We start from the raw sequence: 17,326 nt of genomic DNA on the forward strand, positions 1-17,326 counted from the left end.
ATTTTATAAAGAATTATATTTTTATATAATAAATCTATTATATATCTATTCATATATTTAAATAATCAAATATAATATCAAATATAATAAATTGATATATCAAATACGATATTAATAATAAAATATAATAAAATATTCATCCTGCTACATTTCATTTATATTCACGCATATATAGGAAGATAAAGTAATCGTGGGATATATTCGTAAGCGGTACGTATACAAATTGATCCGTTGGAATGCAATATACAATGCGTAATGACAAGACTAAAAGATTTCACGACGGTTAGAGCGTTATTTACTGTCATTTATCTCAAGTGTATCTTGATAAATATTAAATAATGCGGATAATCCTTTAGAATCGTTTCTTCGGCAGATTACCTCCCCTTATTTGTAGCTATGCGATTTATCGATGAATATAAATCGGCATCTTCTCGGTATATCGTATATCCGGCAAGCCGCCTACTGCAAATCGCACATGTCGCTCCTCAACAATATACAATTCTTGCACTCGCGATTGCAATTTGCAACAAATCGATCGGATTTATAAATTTCTTTTTCGTTTTATTGATATATGCAGAAAGAATTTTCTTAATAGCCCGAAAAATAATGTAAAACAAGAGATTTAAATAACATATGCAAATATAACGTAAAGCTATGTTGACATCGATAAAACATAAGGTAATAAATTATACTACATCATCTATAAAATCACATAATAATTAAAAATAATAAAAAATATATAATTTATTATAGAATAAAGAATGATTTAAATTCAATAATTTTTCAAAACAGGAATAATTCTTAATCTTATTTTCATGTTTCTTTAAAGTTACAAAAATAAAGCGGATAAAAGTCTTTACATATGTAACATATGTAACATATGCTTCTCTTTACTCTTCCAAACGAAAAGCGAGAATTTAGTAACGCGAAATGCACCTGCTGATTGTTAGTTCTCTCTCTGGCTCCAATTTTACAGTCTTCCTACGCCAGTTCCTGGAGTCAATCGCGGCTTAAAACGTAGGCGCCATTTACTATAATACCGGTCGCGCATAAAATCGGACTAAAGGCGAGCACTGGACTCGGAAGTCACTTCCCAGATCAGCGAATGGATTTACTATCGGTTGCATATGCGCGCGTTTTACTTTACTGCGACTTTTGTCAGCAAGCTGACGACGTGGGACGAGAGATGAGTATCTCCTACCCACAAATGTGCGATGTTACATGTTCAACTGCCGTAGACCTATGTGTCACGCATTGAACTGCTATAATTTTCGACGCAGAAATGACAATACGAGTCGTTATTTGCAAAATTGAAACATCCGATATTTGTTGATGAAATAAAGAAAGTTACAAATAGTAGATGTATTTTACTTCGTCCTGCGTAAAATATTTTTCGTTTTATACAAATGAGCAATCTTCTAATTGATAAATATTATCGCATCACTTTTCTAAAATTTAAAATGCTAAAAAATATAAAGGTAAATCTTGCAAGTTTGATAAGTAATTAAATTTGTTAAGATGCATACAGTTGCTGGATTGCTCGTGGTTTAGCCTTATTTTAGTAATAATTACAGAGAGCAATCCATGGATATCGTTGCCGTGTTAGGTAATAAACGCACTCCTCTTTTCTTCCGCGTTTCCTTCACCCGCGCGATCGCGCGCTACTTTTGCGACGACCGCGAGGGAGCGGATTTTGCCCACGTGCACGACGTCGTCCACCCACGGGGGCCGATACAATGAGCATGCGGGATTTATGCCGCGGCTCGCGGTAATATAAAGGCCAATTTATTTCGCGCCCGAGAGGGGCGGGCGAAGGAGAACCGGCAAAGGGGCAACCGCTCGTCCCCTTCGCCCCACTTGTTTCGAATCGGACACCAGAATGCAATTTATGCGAGATAACTTCGTACACACCGACGAAATTTATCGCGAAAACAATGCTCAACATTGTATGATTCATATTCAACCACCGTGACATCCTCCCTTAGGATGCAGGAGAAGCGTATGTACAAAGGAGCAGATGATATTATTTGAATCTATCCACATGAGAATTTAGAGATTCCGTTATAATTATTTGACTCGAATATATTGGATTGTGAAGATTATATGTACATTCTCGTTGTAACAATGTTTCATAAGATTCTAATTAATAAAATGTTGTTTCGAGAATGGTTATATATCTTTTATTAACATATTTAATTCATGCTTTTTACATTAAAATGAAATGAATGCTTGTAATTTTCTTTCAAATTAATGTTGGCAAATATTTTTAAACTTTTCTCCCAAAAGTGACTAAGTTATATTGATCTCTTTCCTTCTTTTTGGAAAATTCAAGAGGGAAAAGAATGCAAGTATATCCTCTTGCAATCCCTTGGAAAATATCCATGCGCCACACAATTATATATTAGGGCCCGAGAGTGGAATTCTCGAGTCAAAAAGGGCGATAAAGAGATTGAATAGGAATCGTAAAGAATTCCGAGATGCGGTGGGTCCCTGCAAACAACGAACGCGAGGGAGGAGAACCGTTTCCTCCCTTTCCACGTTCCATTGAACGGACCCCCCGAGGGGGTCCTGAGGTAATATATTTCCTGCGCGCATAACGACCGCGGTATTTGGTTAATATAATTTCCCGAAGTGGTGGTTAAACTCGAGACGTGGCGCTTACGAGTGTTATGTAAATAGTGGCACTGACGGAAAGCGCACGACGGAAATCCTAGAAATATGGTCCTGGTCAACAGACTAACTTCTAACTGATGATTCACACGACTTAGAATCATCTCTATGAAGATAACTCGAATAGTGTATCATAATTCATAATATATTTATTTTAGACTTTTCAACATATAACTGACGCATATAACTGACATATTCCAGATTTGGAAACACGTTTAAAAAACAAAAACTATATAAAAGCATTACTTGTGTATTAAATGAATATAAAGATAAATGTAAAACACAGAGATTACAGAATAAGCAACACAATTGATGACTTTGAAAGTTGACTTGGAAAAAAAAAAGATAATTGAAGATGTGACAAACATCAAGGAACAATTACAACACAAGAATTAAAAGAAAATATTTTTAATAAGTAAAAGAATTTTCATTGAATTCTTGTATATTCTGTACACTCTGTATTCTTTATTTATCTTATGTTGAAAAATAAGATATGTAAAAAATTGATCGCATAAAATATTAAATATTAAATAATAACTAGCTCTAAGGCTAATTCGCGAAGCTGATTTATGACTTCTTAGGAAAGCAAAAATTAAAGATGCGAATAGTCGTAACAAGTGCGTTAAAGTGTCTTAAATAAGGTCCATAAAACAGAATCAGGAATTATGTCGAGAATTATGAGCACATCAATCATGAATTGATGTGAAATTAGAAACAGTCCGTATTGCAAGCATATATATTTAATGTTATACTATATGCAGCCATAGACTACTTAAATATTCATCGAATTTTGTCATATCATTCCATAAATTTATATGACAAAAAACGATTTTATAGAAATAATAGATATTTTAAAAAATTATTGAATATTTAAAATAAAATTAACGATACGATTAAAGAAATTTTCATTATTTCATATTAATATAAGAACTACATGTTTCTTCAAAACACTCTGAGACTTAGTTTCAAATTTCATTAAAATTTTAATTCCAGATTCTTTTTTGATTGTACCAAATACCTATAATTGAAAGAATAAATGGAAGCTTTATTTTTATGTAACACGTACGTTTTAACGAAGCGAAATAACCGATTGTCTAAACAACACAAGTGATCTAAAGTATAACTTGTTCTGAATGTGTTACACGCCGTACGTGGGCACTGAAACAATGCGCCTGATGGACAATACTTATTAGTTTCGGAGGTGGGCGAGATTCGCTCTCTTCCTCTTTCTTCGTGTCGCTGATACCATGTAACCCATTGTATAAGCTGAAGGCACGAAGAAAGACAGGCATACGCCTACAAAACCGAAGATGCCTCACGACACAACACTCTTTCGAAGTACATGGGATTCTCTCCTCTCGGTCGAGACTTACCCGAATTTAAATCTCCTACAGGCTTATAGTCTGAGTATTAAAATTATAACGTAACACGTCCGCGGAATGTCTTGTTAGATGAAAGAAGATTTGTCTCATATCAAATTACAGCAATGTGAATTTTCATACATTATACGCCATAAATCAAATCACAATTTTTCTAAAAGTTATTGATAAGACTGATTTGATTACTCGTGTCTTTAATATGCAAAATATCCCGTGCACGTCGGCGGAGCAATGAAAGAGCACCGCGATAAGGGCTCGAAAAGAAACACGGAGGAATTAACCGGAGCTGAATAAAGTCGATACCGCCGATCAATAAATCAGACATCGCGACCGGTTCAAAAGTAGTATTAAGCCCCTATCGCGTTATGCGGAAAATAGGCCGGGGTCCGTCGAATATTTCGAACCGCGACCAGTCGAACCAGTCTTCCGGGAGACATAAGGGTGCCTCACTGCCGAATCATGAATAAATTTTAACGAGACCGCGAGCAAAGGAGAAGGAAAAGAAGAACCCGATGCTGCGAGCGTCAGATATACATGTATAAAGAAACGATAAATCAAGCCTCCTAATCAGACCGCTTCATCAGGCCCACTTTTCGATAAGTTATGAGAGAGGAGGAAGAAATTCGAGCGGGGGCGAGTCTCGAATTCTTCTCCGCCAAAAGTTAGTCGAGAGATCGAAATGAGTTGATCGAAATATTAGTAAATATAAACGTATCAACATTCTTTATTGCATAATAAATAAATATAGAAAGATTTTCAAATGCTTATAGTTCTTTGCAAAGTATTGTAAATTTATAGAGAAATGCAAATATATTTTTTTTCATTAAAAAATAATAGAATTCTAATTTCAGAGAAATTTCATACAATGTCTCGGATGGTTTGAAAAGAAATAAAAATTTGACGATTGAGCCCTAAGAAAGTTTGCATTGTGACCGCAATATTATATCGCAATTTTGCAAAAGGGGATATCGCAGTTAACAAAGTCTAAATAGATTCTCACGGGACACTTTCGCATCCCTTAGCGTGTGGGCAACATTTTTCAGTATCGCAGGACACAAGTGTGTGTCCATCCTGTGTGGTCTACCAGACCAACGCGTACTACAGGATCCTAATCGTTTGAATTCGGCTACTGAGGCGCGCGACCAGAATCCTAATGAATAACATTAATTAACGCCTATAAATTCTCGCTCTGTACCTGTTTCGTACCGGGACGCGAACAAGTAAAACAACCGCGTGATCGAAAAGCTGTCGGACGCCGACGACATGCTTGCGATCGAACGATGAAATCCTTGGAATGTGTCCCGACTTCGTTCGAACGACCGTGTAAAATCGAGATCGTTCAATATGTTCTGTAAAAAAAAAAGAAAAAAAAAAAGAGGAACGAATGTTACGGCAATTAACTTTGAAAATTGACACGGGTTGGTCAAAACAAGCCGGAATATATAGAAGCTGATTTCTCTCTTAATTATTATAGCTTTATGCTAAGTAACTTTGATTTATAAGAATTATATATATATATATATATATATAGCGATATGTGTGACTTGAGCCAGAAATATTGTGCTAAAAATATAAACTTTTTTTTCGAAAATTTACTAAAAGTTTAATGCAAAAAAATAGGCACTGTCGTACACGCGAGAGAGTGTTAAGCCTCTATTTGCTCTTCCTGCCGAGCGAACGACATTAAATCCGCTTCTATCAGCGCAATGATACGCCTCTGTTAATTAATCTTGATGTCTCGGTAATAATTTATCGGATAATGTCCTGCGAGAACGGGCGCACTTAATAAACCGGGGTGATTAATACTTTTTTACGCGATATAAACCGGATAGTACACGAGAGACTTAGAACAGTTCTGTGACCACATAAAATCCTACACAAAGTTCTGCACGCGATAATGCAACCCTCTCTGTCTCCATCGGAGGAAAAAAGAAAACAATAAAAAAAAGAAAGCGAGAGAGAGGCAGATATGATGCCTGACACTTGAAAAATTATTTTCTTTTTCTATTCTGGATAGATCTTAAAAAGTACACTAAAAAACTTATATTTTAATATATGAATATTATTTAATGAAATAATAACAAATTAATAATAAATTTATTATTTAATAAAATAATACATATTTGACAAATAACATTTAAAAAAAATTAATGTTGTGTATAGAACCGAATTTTCTATTCAACTTTTAAACAATTATTTAATAGAAAAGATTATATAATTTTTTACCAAAAGGTATTTTTTTTAATGTAAGCTTTAATAAGAATATATCGCAAAAGTATAGAAATCAAATTTCAATATAAAGAATTTAAATAATTATAAATTTTTTAAATAATATTCATATATTTTATTATATGTATAAAAATTGTAAATATTAATTGTAAATATTTCACTAGAAATTTTTTATATATATAATTCAAAATAAAATTTAGAATATATTTTATGTGCATATTACGCAATAATGTAAAATAAATCATTAATAGAGAAATATAAACAATTAAATTTACAAATAATAAATAGAATCAATTATAAATTACTCACCATAAGGTTGCTCCGCCGTTGCCCGATGCCATCTCGAGCCTCGTCTTCCTCTCATTCATCGTTTGCTTGTTTCTTCATGACACTTACACAATATTCACTCGCGAAAACACAGTTAATTACGATACGCGAACACTAATTAACAGAATACAACAATCGAATGGCATCGAACATGGTACTCCCGATATTAATCGCGACGCGTACTGTATTATATTGCGAGAAAACAACGCGAGTATCATGATTTGCTAGACCGAGTAATAATCAAGATTAAATATTGCACGCACGATACATTTCAAATACGTAATTTATGCAAAATCAATGTATTATTCCTATTTTAAATAATAAATCATGCGAAATATTTGGTAAATAGTCGTCACTTCGATATGCTTAGTATAGAATCATTAATCATTAATTATAATTATCATAAAGAATCGTGTCGTCTCTTAGTACTTGTCGCGATCGCATTTGGAGAGATACTAACTGGATACTACAACATTACACAGAACATGACTACCTTTTGTTTGAGTCTCGTCGCGCGAAGGACAAGACGATTGTATATAAACAATAGTGTTATCACGAATAATAGAATTGAGCGAAGGCCATATATGTATACATATTAGCGCGCTATGGGCCATGAAAAGCAAAGGTCAAAACAATACATAGACTTACGAGCAAATATCTAAGGTGTCAAATAAAAATTTATGCGAAATATATACTCTGTTCTTCATATTTTAAGTAAAATATTAGATATATAATATTAAATTATATTCTGCGATTTGTAATAACACATTTTCTTAATCTAAAAAAAATAATAGATGAATTAAATAATAAATTAAATAATAGATAAATTATATATATATATATACTTAAATCTCGGTAAAAATTTCAAAACGCAAGATATATATTCGAATATAATTATTAAAGAAATAATTATTTATAAAAAATAGCAAAATGAGATAATTACTAACATAACATGTCATAAATTTCGGCACTTGTTTTTATAACAAGTGCATATTTTGCATGACTTATTCACTTGAAGTAGAAATAATAAATTTTGCAAAATAATTATATATTCTAGATGTATTTATACATGTTGCAAATTAACTTTATAAATAAAATGTTAAAACACACGCGTTTGTTAACGTTTAAATATAAGAAGTTAAAATGTTCACGATTAATTTTTAATAAACAACACAATATACTCCTTCGTTATCTTTTTTACATTGTAATGACAAACATGCGAAGATGCTTATTACGCTCTTCTTAGAATAGTACGAGGCAAATTTTCTTCAAAATGTAACTAACACGAGAACCATATTGTAAAACGTATTCCAAAAGCAAAAGCTGGAAACACTGAATGTTCTTTATATGAAATGAAAACCAAGAGAAAGAGAGAGAAAGCGTTAGTTTTAATTTTTATACATTTTTCTTTATAATCACTTTTTCAAAAAACTTATTCACTTTATTCAAATTTTATTATAAAACTTCACATGTATCTTACAGATTTCATGTTACAGATATTTACTTTATTATAAAAGGACTTTTTTACAATCACTTTATATGTACGTCTCTTAAAAATTTTAATAGCTTCACCATGTTTCCAACTTATGCACATATCATATACTGCTGTATAATTATGTTTATAAATTAATGTTATTTTATCTGATAAAGATATTAAATGGTAATCTCAATGGTTGAATAAAGTCAATAAGAAGGTGTGACACTCGGCCTAGAATTATTTAAGATATCTGTCTGCAAATATAGCAACGAATATTTCTCGACCGTGGACTAATTTTCGCTTTAAGGTGACCAATTAGGAGCATACTAATGTGCGCAACGTCTCGTAACGTGTCGCATGAATGCATTATGCGACGCAATTAAAACTCGGGTAGCACAAATGTGATGCAGGGAAGATCTTTTCAACATATAAGGTGCACCAGGAGAAACCGTACCTTCCGTACTTTTGAAATATATTATGCAAACAATCTGGCAAAAGTCACAAATTTCTTGCTAATACAAACGATAATATATATATTAGAAAATAAAGATAACAATAATAGAATAATATTATAATAATAGAAATAAATGAAATAAAATTATGATAAATTAATCCAAAAATAAAACGATCTGATTTGAAATATAATTATCAGAACACGTAATGTCGATGACTAGAAACTTATCATATCTAATATCGATATGATGTAATTGATGAATACATTCTGATCATTGTTTTCTGAATCTCCCTATAGACGAACTTTCAATTAATAATGTATGCACGTCTTCATAATATGTCGTACAGACGCATTATGCGGTACCAATTAAAACTCGAGAAACAGCCCGCGGGATTTTTCACGCGCCAATAACCCGTTCGCGCGAACATCTTTATTCACCCACGCACAAGTAGTTATATCCTGAAAAGCGAATAAGCTGAGAAAATGAACAAGAGTTAGGGACTATTCAAGGAAGTTATAACAGTTGGAGCGATTTTTCATTTACGAATGTGTACTCTTTAGATACGCTCTAATAAGCATTTTCACGGTAACTATAAAGCCACGAGTCATATACAGAGTGTCTCCGAACTATCGCACTTTTCTTCTTATGAATCTGTTAAGAGCTAGAGAATTATTCAGGCTGAGCGAAATATTAAAGGATATTTATAATTCATTGAAATTTTCAAACTTTAATTTAACACAAAAAAATAGAAAATCCGATTTCATTATCATACTCAATTATTATCATATCAATTTTATTTCTCAAATTTTTTTAATATTAATTTTATATATAATATAAAAATATATATGTAATGATAAAATATTTTTGACTTGAGATTTCTGTTTTACATATTTTTTCGTTTATCAATTGTATTTAAATATAATTAAATTTTATAACTATGTAATATTTCAAAAATTATTGCCTTTAGAACTATTGTTCTCAATTTGTATCCCGAGATTGATTAAAATTCCTAAACACTCTGTAGATGCCTGTGTAAAAGTAATAATGTCACGACGCAAATAGAAGCTCTTCCTGCTGGAACTATTTTCGGGAACGTCGACGTCGACAAAAGTCGTAATTCAACGAGTCGCATCAACGGGTTGTGACTGAATAGGAGCGAGTAAGAAATAGTGATGGGAAGGGAGAGTTTGCGGAAGAAAGAGAGAAAAAGAAAAACAATGCTTGCATTCCCGATGAATGGGTTCCAAAGCAAAACCGCTCCAACGACAGAGGAAGTGGAGCAATATTTTCATAACCTAATGCCAAGAATACGAGCGACAAACTAATTCGGTTTGTGGATACATATATATAAAATATGAAATCTAAACAAAAAAGCTCGATCATTTATTTCTATATGAAAAAAAGAGCTATTTCCGACATCGCAGAGAATTTAAATTAATTTTTTCCGTTCTCTTTTTTTCAGGTTTGAAAAAATAGAAACGAATTATTCTGGCAATTTTTCCGAATAAAAAAATCTATTTTAAAATAATCAATAAAACAATTGGGTCAATTCTTAAACAATCATCGATGCTATCGCATTGCTTACATCTTTTAAAATTTTCATATCGTATGTTTAAGTAATATTTTAATAATTAAATTTATAAATTATTAAATAGCAAATTTAATCTTTTTCTAACAGAATAAAATACACAAAATTTTCAAAAATTCGTCATCCTAATTCAGTTAACAAAAAAAATGAAAAAATTAATAAATCATAAATAAAATGCCATTATTTTATTTTTTTATAATTTTATTTACTAACTTTATTATTATTACTGCTATTAATTAATAAAAAAATATAAAAAATGTCTTATATATTTCTCATAAATAATTTAAATAATGAATAGTCGCGAAATATAGTACTATTTTATGAACTGCTGTTTGAAAAAGAGATGTTCTAAAGACCATGTTAAAGTGCATATTTTTCGAAATTCAAAAGAGTCGCGCAATAAAGCAAGATATTCTGCATTTCTGTCTCGCCTACGCGGATTCGCGAATAACGCACGGCAGTTCGCGAAGTGCCATTCGCAGAACAACTTGTAAACGAGTCGGGAAGAATCGATTCGACACGTTCTCGCGCGAAGGGTTGTTGGCAGATCGAGAAGGAGAAAGAAAAGAAAAATCCCGTGGCTCCGTCCTTTCTACCGCCTAAAGACATGGTTAGGTTCTTCTTTTTCGTTTTCAAGAGCCACTGTGGATAATTGGGCCCGCACCCACGAAGCGCTCTCTGTTTCTTATCGTCCTCTCTTTCTTCCGCTCCCACGAAATCTTTCGATCCGACACGCACAAGAGGTGCACAAGAATGCGGCACGGTTGTCGTGCGTATATAAAATAATATACGCGAGAATGTAAAGCGCAATCGTGCAAGATAAATACAGTTAAGATAATTGAATAACCCTTCGATACAATATACATCACATACAATCACATATAATATACAGATATAAAAAACATTTTATAATTGTTATATTTGTGCAAGATAAATATAGTTAAGATAATTGAATAATCCTCTGATACAATATACATATATACACAATCATATATAATATACATATATAAAAAACATTTTATAATTATGTTACATTTATGAATTAAATAAAATGATATTCGAATTTATCTTTTGTGAGCCATAAAATATTTAATTTATATAATTATTATATTTAATTTATAATTATTATTCAATATTTATTTCGTAAAATATAGTACAGAAATATTTGAAGCATAGTTTATTTTACGAACGCTGACTAGATTGACTTATCTCAATTTTTTAATGATATCCAATATTTTTTCCATTCCCAAAAATCGATGTGCAAAATTACTTCCTACACGTAATTTATTCGAAAATATTTAAAAAATATTGAAGCATTTTCATGATGCGTAAAATCCCACTGTCATAATTAATTATTCTTTTAATTCGAATTTTTACATCGATTTTTACGAGCAATTTTGTGCATGTGTTTATTATACTGTGCTCATATTAAATGTGAATGTAGATTATATACTGATTATTCCTGGTGTATATTGGCTAATAATAAAAAGCAAATTTTATGAAATAAGAAAAATCCTGTGTGTGTGTGTGTGTATGTGTGTATGCGCGCTTATTTCGAATGTAATATACTTGTATTGTTTTAAATCCAACCAATTTTCGTAGACAACATGTTTGACAAACTCTAAACAGATTAATTAGAATCTCGTTCGTAGAAACCTCGTATATATAAATATCTTTACACACGCATAAATATCTTTCATACAATGATCATAAGCATATTTCTTACTGCAACAGCTTGATTATTCAATTATCTTAATTATATTTTATTATTACTTATGCCGTTACTTCAATTAACTTACCTCAATGTTATAACGACGCCTATGATGTCCCTGTCTTCAAAATTCGTAGACAAAGTTATTTCCCACGCAAACCATTGATGCTACTCGAAAAATATCGATGTGTTTCCACAGACGATACATAACACGTTACCTGTAATAATTATTCGATTAGCTTATTGTGATAATTATTTCATTAGAAATTATGTAAATTTTTCACAAGTGATGCGTCTATCATATCATTTCTTATAATTATCAACATAAAACCATGATATCGAATGCAAAGAAAATGTTGATTAATATCTGCGTTTTTTAGCTAATACAAATGCCAATAATTTTATGAAATAAAAAGCGGATCATATATGTTGTCTCAAATATATAATTATGTTATTTAATATATCTAATATAATAATTATAGATCTATTTTGTATTGCAAGTGATTATTCAATATTATTCATCTCCTATTATTATTTGTGTTTTTACCTCTTAATGATGCGCGTTCGTCTATAAAATCGTACATGTAAAATTCTTTCCCACACATAAACTATCAACAGTATTCGAAAAATATTGATTTCCACTCGCGATACACATAAATCCATCGTAATAATCACTCGATTACTTTTTTTAGACCGAATTTTCGTACAAATTTTTTCCGAACAATTTTCCGCGCGCGCGACGCGTCCACTATTGCTCATGGTTACCAACATGAAGTCGTGACATCCTATGTGACGTAACTCGATTCCCGTGTTTCCTGACTAATTATAAATGTCGCTAACTTCACGAAGTAAAAGGGATCATATATTTATTTCAAGAATATAACCATGTTATTAAGATATTTTGAATACAATGAATACAATAAATTTATTTCATTGCAATAATATGACTATTCAATTATCTCAATTATCTTTTATTATTGTTTATGTCATTATTTGACTAGACTTACCTCGATCTTGTAGCGACACGTTTCTGCCCACGAAATATATCGCATACATAATATTGCTTTTATGCGCATAAACTATTGACGATGTTCGGAAAATATTCATCAGTTTCCACTCGCGATACGAAACACATCGTGATTCTACTGTAATAATTACTCGATTACTTTTTTAGACTGAATTTTCGTATATATTTTATCCGAACGATTTTCCGCGCGCGCGACGCGTCCACTGTTCCTCATGGTTACCAACATGAAGTCGTGACATCCTATGTGATGTAACTCGATTCCCGCGTTTCCTGACTAATACAAACGTCGCTAACTTCACGAGATAAAAGGGATCATATATTTATTTCGAGAATATAACCATGTTATTAAGATATCTTCGATACATTGAATACAATAAATTGATTTCATTGCAATAATATATGACCATTTAATTATCTCAATTATCTTTTATTATTATTCACGTCATTATTTGACTAGACTTACTTCAATTTTGTAGCGACGCATTTCTGTCCACGAAATATATCACATACATAATATTGCTTTTATACGTATAAACTATTGACGATATTCGAAAGATATTGATCAGTTTCCACTTGCGATACGTAACACATCGTGATTCTACTGTAATAATTACTCGATTACTTTTTTAAACCAAATTTCTGTAGATTTTTTATCGGATGATTCTTGTGCACAACGTACCTATTTGCCACTCATGATTACCAACATAAAAGTATAATTGAACACTACGATTGGCATCCTGCATACATAACAGCGACTTCACGAATAAAATAAATTGTTTAGTCTAATATAATTATTACTCATCTTTAAATAAATATACCGTTAATAATTATACTGTTATAAATTATATATGATCATCATTGTCGTATATAATTATTTTGAATTATTGATAACTGATTTATATACAATATTATACTCTTGTAATAGAGTAAAATAGGTATTTAAAAAGAAATAAAAATTGCAACCGTAATTAAAAATATACCATTTAATTTAAAAAAATTATTATATATATATATATATATATATATATATATATATATTTATCAAATGCGTTTTGTTAATCTTACATTTGATGTTTTTTTACCTTCCTTAATAAATATTCTTAAAATTCAACAATAAAGGTACAAAATTTTACATTAAAAGATATAAAATCTTATAGAAGTGCATCTTTATTTGTTACATAATATTCATAAAAATTTTTAGATAAATGCCTTTGATAAATGCGGATGACTTAATTGTAACACTAATAATTTGGAAAATAGAAAATTAACAATGATCTATATCAAACAGTATTTTATATTAGCTATGTATGCTCATAATTTTCACATATTTTCTTCTGGCTAAATATATAAATACATATATAAATTTGCAAAATCTGTGAAGATGAAAACATGAATTTCTTAATTAATAAATCTTGAATATATTAATACTTCCATAAATTAATGATGTATACATTGATAAGCACCTCAAACTGAATATATAAAAAATTTTCGTATATAATTTCCTATATAGTAGAAATTATTTTCAGACCTATATTCTTTATGATTCTGTTGATTCTTGTTGTTCAAACAAGGGATATTTTGTCTTCACCTTTACCCAAGTAGTTCTTCCATAGGAAAGATCTCTCACAACATCAGGCAATTCATCTAACTATAATTGAACATTTCATTATATTAAGAATAATAATTAAAAAAGCAAAATAATTTGTTTTAATGCTTATTTTAATACTAGCAATTATTAAATTATTCTTCTTTGAATATTCAAGATCTATATATATATATACAAGTTTTACATATAAATGTATGGTTTTTTATTCATAACAGAAAAATATACATACGTTTATCCGAACTTGTTCCATGCTGTCTCTATCTCTGAGTGTTGCGCTGTGAGGCACCTTCAAGGAGTCAAAATCGATAGTAATGCCAAATGGTATCGCTATTTCGTCAGTACGAGCATATCTGCGTCCTATGCTACCGGAAGAATCGTCCACTTTGTGCGAGACTTCCGCTTTCGTAAGATCTTGGGCTGTAAAATATTATTAATATATATAATCATCTTTACTCTAGTTAGATAGTATTTATAGATAGTTATTATATCTTTTATTTACATTTTCTAATGAAACCAAAGATAAAATCAAAGAAAAAAACAAAGAAATATAAAGAAAATTTGTTCTGATATCAGTATAATATAATTAGTGTTTCACTTACATAATTTTTTTACAAACGGTACGAATTCCTCATTACCACTGAGTGGCAACACCGCACACTTCAACGGCGCTATTACCGGTGGGAGAGAAAAATATGTCCTCTTCTCGTCATCTTTTCTTGCTTTGAAATTATGTTCAAATAAGGTGTACATGATGCGACCGATGCCGAAAGAAGGCTCGATCACCGAGGGTATGATCTCTTCAACATGAACGGTCTTTTGATAGCGTTTTACTTCTATCATAGCTTTGGTAATCTGTACGCTGGTATGATTAGGCAGTTCCAATGTTTTTTCTCCACTCTCTGTGAGAACTTTTTCTAAGGCTACAATCTCATCTTCACTTAACTTTGCCAACATGTCTAGAATAGCTTTACTGTATTGCTTAAAAGTTTTACCGATCAATACCTTGTCTGGCACGATCTCACAAACATCCACCGTTTTCGGGGCAGGCAATTTTTTTTCCGCTACTAGTTTCACGCCGGTGGCTTCAGTATGCTGTCTCAAATCGTAGGCTGATCGGTCAGCGCATCCTACACACTCAACCCATCCGTACGAAGTCAGACATTCGGCGTCCCAGCAATCGCTAGCATAATGTGCCATTTCAGTGCTCATGTGTTGACGGAATCGTAACCGACTCGGATCGACGCCAATCTTCACCAGGAACTGATAAATTCTAGCCATATAATAACCTAGCGTTTCATTAGCTACCAAGCCGGTTGAAACGGCGTCGCCTATAGTAACATCTTGCGCCCTTATACCATCCATCTGATTGCAAGCCGAATACAGCAGCATGCTTATATCCTCAACTGTCTTGAACTTGGGATGACTTTTATCACTTGGGTCGCAAAAATGCTCGATCTCTGCCATGGTGAATTCTCGGACACGTATGAGACCAGATCGTGGCGAAATTTCGTTCCTGAAAGCGTTGCCGATCTGTGCTGCAGCAAATGGTAACCGCTCCTGATTGAATGCCAGCAATCTTTTAAAATTCACAAAGATACCTTGAGCCGTTTCTGGTCTTAAGAAAGCCTTGACAAGTCCAGATGGTCCAATTTGAGTACCAAACATCAGGTTGAATTCTACTGGTTCCGATAAGTCGTTACCAGTAACTGGTGATTTCATGTTATATTTCCGTAGAACAGTAATCATTTGATCCTCTGTCATGCCATCAAGTTTGGTGATGATATTTCTACATTCTTGACGTGTCTCTTCACTTGTTTTCTTATCACAAATTATCTTCTCTAGATGTGCTTTGATTAAATGATCAAATCGAAAGCATTCGCCAGTTTTCATATCTTTCACCATCACATCGGCGAATCGATCCACGTGGCCGGATGCCTTCAGTACTGGTTCAGGTGTCAAAATGGAACAATCAACTTCAAGCATCTGTTCCTCCAAAACAAAGAAATTTCTCCAAACATTAATTAAGTTTGTTTTCAGGGAACAACCCATAGGTCCAAAATCATATTGACCTGTGACACCTCCATAAATAGCAAAGGATTGATCTAGGTAAAATCTACGTTTTAAGAGATCCTCCATCCTTGCCCTATCAAATGTTATATGGTTGAAAGCTAAAGACAGTTCCTTATCTTCTAGTATCTTTTTGCGCGACTTCAATTCTGCGACAGCTTTTTTGATGTCCAATTCTGGAGCGCCATTTGATTTTAACTTCCGTACATAATCACCCTGCAAAGGACAATATTTTGTGAAAAAAATAATCACAAGTAATTAAATGAAATTAAAGTATGATGCAATAGTGTAAAAACATACAGCACATTTAACATAATAATTTTTAAAAGATACTTGTTATCCATTTTACAAAATTTATTAACATTCAAAGCATTAATTTTGCTCAAACCATTAAGAAATTGACAATATTACAAGATTCCTTCAAGATTTCTATTTCTACTGTGCATCCATATGGCACTCACTTGCTCTTTGACGTCGGCGCGGAGTTTTGTCAGAGCTTCCTCGACTTTAGGATCCATCATATCAAGCGCGAGGGCAATCTTTAGCTTTCTATTCGCCTTTTTGGTGCCCCACTGACTGAAATCGAATAAGCTGACAGTAGTAGCGACGTTTCTGACAGGTAGCCTAATAAGTGAAGGGTTGCTGAAAACGTGATGCGCCCGTATTCTACGGGCGATATGATGCAAACTGCACTTGAGAAGCTGCATTCGCTGGGAAAGTGAATGCGCTGTGCACTTTCACGCATTCGCCATGCCGTTTTATCAGATTTGTTAGGTTAGATTATTCAAGG

At 32.2% G+C, this 17,326-nt stretch overlaps 1 protein-coding gene and 1 long non-coding RNA gene across 3 annotated transcripts; both read right to left on the minus strand.

The window, feature by feature from the left end:
- Nucleotides 1-11,926: 11,926 nt before the first annotated feature.
- Nucleotides 11,927-12,951, minus strand: LOC145974820 (uncharacterized). 2 transcript variants are annotated; one of them, XR_014439808.1, is made up of 3 exons: nucleotides 12,844-12,951; nucleotides 12,520-12,655; nucleotides 11,927-12,054 (listed from the first exon to the last, which is right to left on the minus strand). It is a non-coding gene; the product is annotated as an uncharacterized LOC145974820 (long non-coding RNA). The 2 variants fall into 2 exon arrangements; XR_014439809.1 differs by having other exon boundaries at nucleotides 12,520-12,675.
- A 1,061-nt stretch (nucleotides 12,952-14,012) lies between these two features.
- Nucleotides 14,013-17,314, minus strand: Glyrs (glycine--tRNA ligase). The gene is made up of 4 exons (XM_083104705.1): nucleotides 16,998-17,314; nucleotides 15,069-16,752; nucleotides 14,699-14,886; nucleotides 14,013-14,511 (listed from the first exon to the last, which is right to left on the minus strand). Exons 1-4 carry the CDS (start codon nucleotides 17,241-17,243, stop codon nucleotides 14,401-14,403), a joined length of 2,229 nt encoding a protein of 742 aa, XP_082960831.1. The 5' UTR covers nucleotides 17,244-17,314; the 3' UTR covers nucleotides 14,013-14,400.
- Nucleotides 17,315-17,326: the final 12 nt, after the last annotated feature.

Source organism: Camponotus vicinus, unplaced genomic scaffold (genome assembly GCF_025532165.1).
Source record: "Camponotus vicinus isolate PSW18456_S1 unplaced genomic scaffold, iyCamVici1.0 SCAF_7, whole genome shotgun sequence".
NCBI lineage: Eukaryota > Metazoa > Arthropoda > Insecta > Hymenoptera > Formicidae > Camponotus > Camponotus vicinus.

What these genes read in the sequence shown, in the direction of transcription:
- Glyrs (XM_083104705.1), bottom strand. Translation starts at nt 17,243, where the DNA reads ATGCAGCTTCTCAAGTGCAGTTTGCATCATATCGCCCGTAGAATACGG. An exon ending in GCGCCGACGTCAAAGAGCAA is followed by an intron (nt 16,753 to 16,997) that starts GTGAGTGCCATA and finishes TGTCCTTTGCAG; the next exon opens with GGTGATTATGTACGGAAGTT. An exon ending in TGGAACAAGTTCGGATAAAC is followed by an intron (nt 14,512 to 14,698) that starts GTATGTATATTT and finishes GTTCAATTATAG; the next exon opens with TTAGATGAATTGCCTGATGT.